This window comes from Cololabis saira, chromosome 21, assembly GCF_033807715.1.
Source record: "Cololabis saira isolate AMF1-May2022 chromosome 21, fColSai1.1, whole genome shotgun sequence".
In the NCBI taxonomy this organism is placed as follows: Eukaryota; Metazoa; Chordata; class Actinopteri; order Beloniformes; family Belonidae; genus Cololabis; species Cololabis saira.
Genome location: NC_084607.1, coordinates 23,211,229 through 23,219,654, shown reverse-complemented (window position 1 = coordinate 23,219,654; position 8,426 = coordinate 23,211,229). Strand labels below are relative to the sequence as shown.

The 8,426-nt window shown below is 50.7% G+C and overlaps 1 protein-coding gene across 1 annotated transcript; it reads left to right on the top strand.

Annotated features, from left to right (window-relative positions):
* Positions 1-362: 362 nt before the first annotated feature.
* Positions 363-4,565, top strand: LOC133421555 (uncharacterized). The gene is made up of 4 exons (XM_061711209.1): positions 363-545; positions 635-1,126; positions 3,944-4,286; positions 4,483-4,565. Exons 1-4 carry the CDS (start codon positions 363-365, stop codon positions 4,563-4,565), a joined length of 1,101 nt encoding a protein of 366 aa, XP_061567193.1.
* The last annotated feature ends 3,861 nt before the right edge of the window (positions 4,566-8,426 follow it).

Here is an 8,426-nt window from a genome sequence, read left to right as displayed (position 1 = left end):
GAGAAGGACGGAAGCAGACCAGAGGGGACGAGCAGCTCGGCTGACGAGGCCTCTGAGTAATTGTGCACGTGGAAAACTAATAAAAAGTCCTGCACAGATCCCGGTGTCCGCTGTGTCTGTGACCCCCGTAGCACACGCTTTGCTACAGTGGCGCCCAACATGGGGCACAATAAGATGACAGCGGAACGCGGAGGGGAGATGGAGCGGGCAGTGGCGTCTCTCGCCCAGGCGATGGCGGAGATGTCGGCCAGGCTCCAGGACCAGGCCGAGCGGCAAACGGCCACCTGGAGGAGCTGGCGGCTCGGCAGACAGGCAGGGGTGGTCGCCCGCCCGCGCCCTTTGCGGGGGTCGTCCTGCAGAAGATGACGGAGGCGGACGACCCCCTGGCATTCCTCGACACCTTCGAGGCGGTGGCGGAGGCCTGTGATTGGCCGGCGGCGGAGTGGGCGGTGCGCCTCCTGCCGCTCCTGTCAGGGGAGGCGCAGATGGCGGCTCTCGCCCTCCCAGCGGCAGCACGCGCCACCTACGGCCCGGTGCGGCGGGCGGTGATGGACCGGCTGGGGCGGTCCCCGGAGGACTACCGCCGCCGGTTCAGGGAGCTCCGACGGACCGCCCCTTCACCTTCGCCCACCAGCTCCACGACGCGGCGGTGCGGTGGCTGCGACCCGGCGAAGCGGAGGGGGAGAAGCGGCTCGTGCAGCAGGTGGTACTGGAGCAATTCGTCCAGGGGCTCCCCACCCGGACGGCGGCGTGGGTCCGCTGCCATCGCCCGGGGACCCTGCAGGAGGCAATCACCCTGGCCGAGGACCATCTGGCGGTCCATCCGGCGGCGGGACCCGCAACGCGTCCCACTCCTGCGCCGCGCCGGAGGTTCGCCGCGGCAGGGGGTCCCGCGACAATGAATAATAATGCTTCTCCCTTTTCCCCTCCCCAGAGCTCGCACCCGGTTCCACCCGCGCCAGCTGACCCGGCGGGGGCCCCTCAAACGCCTGGGCAGGGCTGCTGGCGGTGCGGCCAGCCCGGACACATCAGGCGGGACTGCCCGCTGATGGAGGTGGGCCAGGTGATCCGGGTGGCCGGTCCGCCAGCATCCTCCCCGGACTCAGGAGGGACATACCGGGTTCCGGTAAGGATCCGTGGGGGTATACACTCGGCCTTGGTGGATTCTGGCTGCATGCAGTCGGTAATTCACCAAAGCCTGGTGCGACCCGAGGCTTTGATGAATGTGTCTTCCTGGGTGGAGGTGGTGTGTGTTCACGGTGATGTGCACAAGTACCCCGTGGTGCCAGTGGAAATTAGACACAAGGGGAAAAAGCATAGATTAAAGGCCGCGGTTAGCTCCCGCCTTTTGCATCCTCTGATTCTAGGACTCGATTGGCCGGGGTTTGGAAATTTGGTGAGTCAGTGTGTGGGGATGCAATCACGGCAGACAGGGACATGCGGTATGTGCGCTGTGCTCAGCGGTGACGCGAGGTTGTCCGACGCTGCAGACGGAGAGGGAGAGGGACCCGCGGAGGCTCCGGCGGAGGCTCCGGTGGAGGCTCGGCGGGACCCGCTGCACTCTATGGAAGATTTTCCACTCGAGCAGTCTCGTGATGATACTCTACGCTCAGCCTTCGACCAAGTGATACAGATTGATGGTCACAAGGTGCGCCCTGATGCAGCGCTCACATATCCGCACTTTGCATTGCATAGGGACAGGTTATATCGAGTGAGCCGTGACACTAAATCTGGTTGGATTATTACCCAGTTGTTGGTACCAAAGAACCGCCGGGAAATGGTTTTCCAGGCGGCTCATTATAACCCGATGGCTGGTCACATGGGGTGCGACAAAACACTGGCCCGCATAATGGACCGATTTTATTGGCCGGGTATTTGGGGGGAGGTGCGCCGCTGGTGCGCCTCCTGTCCCGAATGCCAGCTAGTTAACTCCCCGGCTGTGCCAAAAGCGCCTTTGCAGCCTTTGCCATTAATGGAGGTTCCGTTTGAGCGTGTCGCCATGGACCTCATCGGTCCATTTCAGCGGAGCGCACGGGGATATCGTTTTGTACTAGTCCTGACGGATTATGCAACACGTTATCCAGAGGCAGTGCCGCTGCGCACCATCTCGGCAACGAGTGTGGCGCGCGCGCTGCTTCAGGTCATCTCCCGCGTCGGGATCCCGAAAGAGATTCTGACGGACCAGGGCACGCAGTTCATGTCACGAACACTGAGGGAACTTTACGGATTACTGGGCATTACGTCGGTTAGGACCTCCGTTTATCATCCCCAGACGGATGGTTTATGCGAGCGTTTTAACCGGACGCTTAAGGCCATGATCCGTAAGTTCATTCACGAGGACGCTCGGAATTGGGATAGGTGGCTTGATCCTCTGCTGTTTGCAGTGCGTGAGGTTCCCCAGGCCTCGACAGGGTTTTCCCCCTTTGAGCTGCTGTTTGGCAGAACACCGCGTGGGGTTTTGGACCTGGTTAAGGAAAACTGGGAGGATGGTCCAAGCCCCAGTAAAAATGAGGTTCAGCACGTCTTGGAGCTGAGAGCAAAACTCCATACACTGGGGAGGCTATCACGGGAGAATTTGCTCTCAGCCCAGGAGCGGCAACAACGGCTGTACAACAGAGGAGCCAGGCTGAGAAATTTCACTCCGGGAGACAAAGTACTGGTATTGCTGCCCACTTCTAGCTCCAAATTACTCGCCAAGTGGCAAGGGCCCTTCGTGGTCACACGGCGAGTGGGGGACGTGGACTATGAGGTGGTGCGTCCTGACAGGGGTGGAGCGACACAGTTATATCACGTCAACCTCCTTAAAGCCTGGAGGGAGGCGGTGCCGGTCGCTCTGGTGACGCAGGTAAGAGAGAGAGATGAGTTGGGGCCTGAGGTGCCAAACTCGGCGAATCCAGCCTCGCTCACTTGTGGGGACCAGCTCTCCGCGTCCCAGAGGGCCGACCTGGCCTCGTTGCAACAGCGGTTTGCTGATGTGTTCTCTCCCTTACCAGGACGCACAAACCTCATAGAGCACCAGATTGTGACGCGCCCGGGGGTGACGGTGCGCTCACGTCCCTATCGTCTGCCTGAACACAAACGCAAAGTGGTGAAGGCCGAATTGGACGCCATGCTGGCAATGGGGGTAATAGAAGAGTCCCACAGTGGCTGGTCTAGTCCCATCGTTCTGGTACGGAAGAAGGACGGGTCTATACGCTTCTGTGTGGACTATCGCAAGGTGAATGAGGTGTCACGTTTTGACGCGTACCCGATGCCTCGGGTCGACGAGCTCCTGGATCGGCTGGGCACGGCTCGCTTTTTCACGACGCTGGATTTGACCAAGGGCTACTGGCAGATTCCCATGTCTCCAGAGTCTAAGGAGATCACGGCTTTCTCCACTCCGTACGGTTTGTACCAATTTCGCACACTTCCGTTCGGCTTGTTCGGAGCCCCTGCCACGTTTCAGCGTCTCATGGACAGAGTGCTGCGCCCGCATGCTGCATATGCTGCCGCCTATCTGGATGATGTCATCATCTACAGTGACAGCTGGGCGGAGCATGTGCGGCAGGTGGGTGCAGTGCTCGGTTCACTGAGACAGGCGGGGCTCACGGCCAACCCGAAGAAGTGTGTGGTTGGACGGAGGGAGGTACGGTATCTGGGGTACCACTTGGGAGGCGGGCAGGTGCGTCCCCAGGTAGACAAGACAGCTGCGATTGCGGCCTGCCCAAGACCCAAGACCAAAAAGGAGGTTAGGCAATTCTTGGGGCTGGCGGGGTATTATCGGCGGTTCATTCCGGACTTTGCCGATCTGTCCAGCCCCCTGACTGACCTGACCCGAAAGGGTGCCTCAGATCCGGTCCAGTGGACGGAGCAGTGCCAGCAGGTGTTTGAGAGGGTGAAACAGGCCCTCTGCGGGGAGCCGCTCCTTTATACTCCTGACTTTTCTCTCCCTTTTGTTCTGCAGACTGATGCCTCGAACAGAGGGCTGGGGGCCGTTTTGTCCCAGCAGGTGGAGGGGATGGACCGCCCCGTGCTATACATCAGCCGCAAGCTGTCGGAGAGGGAGGGGCGGTATAGCACGGTGGAGAAGGAGTGCCTCGCCATTCGGTGGGCGGTCGGGTCCCTGCGCTACTACCTCCTGGGACGCCCATTCACCCTCTGGTCGGATCATGCTCCCCTCCAGTGGCTCCATCGCATGAAAGATACCAATGGGCGGATCACACGTTGGTATTTGGCTTTACAGCCCTTTAATTTCAGAGTGGTTCACAGGCCGGGGGCTCAGATGGCGGTCCCTGACTTCCTCTCCCGCTCCGAGGGGGGGGGGGAGTTGGCTAGGCCGGACGGTCCCCGGCCTGAGTCGGGCGATGGGGGTATGTGGCAGGGTGCAGGATTGGGGCGTGGTCTGCAGGGGAGAGAGGGAGTGCGGGGGAGTGGCGCACAGGTGACGCGGCTGGAACAGCTGACGGTACACAGGTGAATCTAATCATTCTCTGTGTATTTCAGTAGGGTGTGGGCTCTGGAGACAGGAGAAGGACGGAAGCAGACCAGAGGGGACGAGCAGCTCGGCTGACGAGGCCTCTGAGTAATTGTGCACGTGGAAAACTAATAAAAAGTCCTGCACAGATCCCGGTGTCCGCTGTGTCTGTGACCCCCGTAGCACACGCTTTGCTACAGGCTGTCTCAAAGGGTCTCGCAACCAAAGACGGCATACAATAGTTTTCTGACTGAATAAAAATCCTCCTAAGTGATTAGACGATTAATATGCAGCATGGAATTACATATTAATTCATTCATGCAGCTTCCCTCTTCTCCCTAATCATGACCCAAACCACATTCTCCTCTTGCATCGCTGGTTCTCTTTAAGCACTTTTTGCATTCTTAAAAGCTAAAGCTAAAGTGAGGTGCATTTGCTTCCTTTATTTATTAACTATCTTTTGATCACGCTATTCTACACATACCATACTTGACATTGGACCCAAACTATAGAAATCATGCAGGAGTGTGAGTGAGGTAGATTTCTATAGTTAAGCCAGTTACTGTGCAATGGCTCTGCCTGTTTTTAGTGTTAAATTGCCTTCAAAGTCCATCTAAGCTGTAAACCCTTTGAAAAAGAAGCCTTTACTCCAAGGAAACTTTGATGCCATAATGAAAATTAGTCAAAACAAAACAGCGGAATCACATTTTCCAGTAAATTAGTCTTTTGTCTTGTCCCTAGTGACCACTGGTGGTATTGTATGTTACTGTAGGCATTGTCTGATTATAATCGGTACATGGTTGTAATTTTTGTTTTCATAATACGTTCATGCCCCTCATATTCCAAAAAACCCATTACCTTCATTTTCCAAAGCTAAACTCTCCTCTAAAGCAATTTTGAAAGCCCTTTGGGTAGAGAATCTTTTCCCCATGTTGATTCCATGTTCACGTAGTGATAACCTTGCAAATGTATTAATTTCTTCTGTTCTGACCCCAATTTGTAGCTGACTAACTGAGACAAAATACAAAATATAAAGCATTTGCTCTGGTGAGAGGTTTAAGACCCCAGATGCAAACATGGAAGAGAAGAAAATCCAACATAGCTTTGACATAAAATCCAATCAAATTTCAAACTAACAGGAGGCTTGAGGGTAAGCTAAGGCTTGTAGCATTTACTGCACTCATCTAATTAGTGTAATGTGTGCCTCCTCATTCTTTCTATCCTCTGTTTCCCTGCCTATGCTCTCCGTGCTCAGTCTCAGCTAAAAATGTTGAAGGATCCTCAATTTCTAAACTTCCCCGGGAAGATGGAGGAAGCTTGTTGGAGGTGCTTTGAGTGAACATCCACTAGTATGTAGTTCATTTTAGAAATGAAAATAGCCAGGGGAAAAAAAATCTTACAAACGTCTCAACCCATCTGACTGAAATAATTAATTGATGTTTCTTTCACAAAACAATGGTTGAAAGATTCCGCTCGACATATCCTATTTAACTGGTATTCATTCATAATAAAGGCAAGGATGTCTTTATTTCTTCAAGTCCTGGCCCTGCTCACCAGAGACATAAGCAGAAGACTTGAGGAGTTTTAGAATAGAAAATGGGGGAATGTATATTATACTGTATGTTATTAGACGTTTGACAGAAACCAAAGAGTATATGACACATGAGAATAGCTGACAACGTAGCATTTTAGGGACAAGTCAATACTGATTAAGTTATTAAATGTGGAAAAAGTTTGGCAATAATACCTATACATTTGTGGGCAGTGTCATGTCTGGCTGCAAAATGACAAATGGACATATACAAGTCAGTAACATGAATCACAGCTGGAAGTCGTTCATTTTGAATTAATCGTGTAATTTTGGCGCAATTTATGCCATTGCTTCGGCCGTTAATGCGGACCGAACCGTAACGTGCACCCAGGTGTGTTATACATCAAAATGTGCGTCTCCATCCTGCAATGATGCGCATTACTTTTCTCATAACTTTTGAATGGTATGACATACAGAGTCGTGGGTGGTGTCATCAGACTCGGTTTTGAGTCCTTCAACATAATTGGCATGAAGTAGCCCTGCCCCTTTTTCTGATTGGTCGATATTTGATAGTTCCTACTTTCTGCCATAACTTTGGAATGGTTTGACATAAAGAGTCGTGGGTGGTGTCATCGGACTCTGTTTTGAGTCCTTGACCTTTATTGGTGAAAATTACACGCGCGAGGGCCCGTTCATCGCTGCTTGTAGCTTTAATTATTATTATTGTTATTTTGAATTTAAAAGACAATATATTTTGTTGTGCTGTAATAAATACTAAACAGTACTAACAGACAGCTGGAATTGGCTGCGGGTTGGCATGGAAGAAAATGAAAACGTTTCTAGGTAGGCTACCCTTTCATATTGACTTCCTTTGCATGGACCTCCACTGACACTGACACCCAGTTGGGTTGAGGCCATAGGAGTTGCAAGGAATTGTCTTTTATTCTATTGCCAATGAAACTACATTTAAAATGGGAAAATGCAAACCTGACATTTACTGTACTTTTAGTTCAGTTTGTAGGATTCTACACGGCCTGGGTAGTCAGAGAAGGGCTGTGGTGCTGTGTAGACCCAATGGTGTTTCATTAGTATTTTGTAAATATATTTTGGCTGAATGCTGTATTGGTTTGTTTGCTAATTGGACAATATTTAAAGGGCAATAAATCACATAATCTAAGATTAAACTACACTTTTTATAGTCAGCCTTCCGGCATACTACCCTCACTCTAGGTCAGAGTATGACAGTCATGCTACTTGCTTAGCAGAGCAACAACCCATTTGTATTTATCGGCTAAACACGACAGTCATTTTTGATTTCCTCATTGCGTCAATATGTTAAATGGTATATTGCAATGTAAACATCTAATGGCCCTTCTGCAGATATTTTGGCAAGCAACATGGCTGCGCCCCATATGAAGAAAAATGGGCCTTCAGAAACTAATGGGTGACACACTCTAATGCTTCGTCCATTGCTTTATACAGTCTATAGTTCCAGCTGACTTCCAGGCATGCTCGTTTTTCCCCATCTGAAACATGGCACCACGCAATACGAATAAAAAGTAGGCTTTAAAAGCACTCTTCAGAAAATGTATGAGTGACATGACAGGGGGTTGTCCAGTTCTTATACAGTCAATGGTGAAAAGGGAAAACTTCCGAGATTCCAACAGTGTAAAGATCACTGCTCAGCAACATTAACTTCTTGGTGAATCTTGCAGCATCTATTTTTTTTTTATTGTAACAGCCCCCAATACAAATTATTTTTCAACCTACGCTGCTTTTGGTTCTTTCTCAGCCATTGAGGTTGTTCATTATGTCAGTGCTTCACAGTGCAACTTGCTGGTCTCAGCACTGACAACTAATCGTGGATCAATTGGCCACAATACCAGTCATGCATATCGAGTGTGCATGAGACAAAGGGGCATAACTCAGAAAACAGGCAGATAAAAGCAAATATACAATACAAACAATACAAGCAGAAAAGCAACTAGATAAAAGAAACATAGTTAAGCAGAAAGGCCCAAAAAAAAGTTTGGGCACAAACATTTTAAAACTGATTTTCTGTTTATTTGCAAATGAAAAGGGACACGAAATAAAAAATCTGTTCATCATTTAAGGGGGAAAAACAGGTTGTGTCTTATGTCTGGAATTAAAACTCATTACTATTTAGGTCCATTGGATGTTGTTTGGAAGCTTCATTCAGGGTTTATCAGCACAGAGGTTGTTTCACCATGTTTCACTTCTTACTGCAACTGTAATCTGTAGATTTCTTTCCACAGCTCTGGGACTACTGATGAATTTCAAATGGAGATCGTTTCTTCTTCTTTTATACATACTATATTGATCACCATGTCCTGTCAGTGGGTTGGAACAAAAAAAAAAAAAAATACTGCGAAAGTTGCAGTGTTTTTGACAATTAGGGCCAGACTGAACCTTATGTCTGTG

Bases quoted from the DNA above. Each gene is read 5' to 3' on its own strand.
- LOC133421555 (XM_061711209.1), top strand. From the start codon at position 363: ATGACGGAGGCGGACGACCCCCTGGCATTCCTCGACACCTTCGAGGCG. The intron at 1,127-3,943 runs GTAAGGATCCGT...TTTGTTCTGCAG, and splicing joins GAGGGACATACCGGGTTCCG to ACTGATGCCTCGAACAGAGG. The intron at 4,287-4,482 runs GCTCCGAGGGGG...TGTGTATTTCAG, and splicing joins GGTCCCTGACTTCCTCTCCC to TAGGGTGTGGGCTCTGGAGA.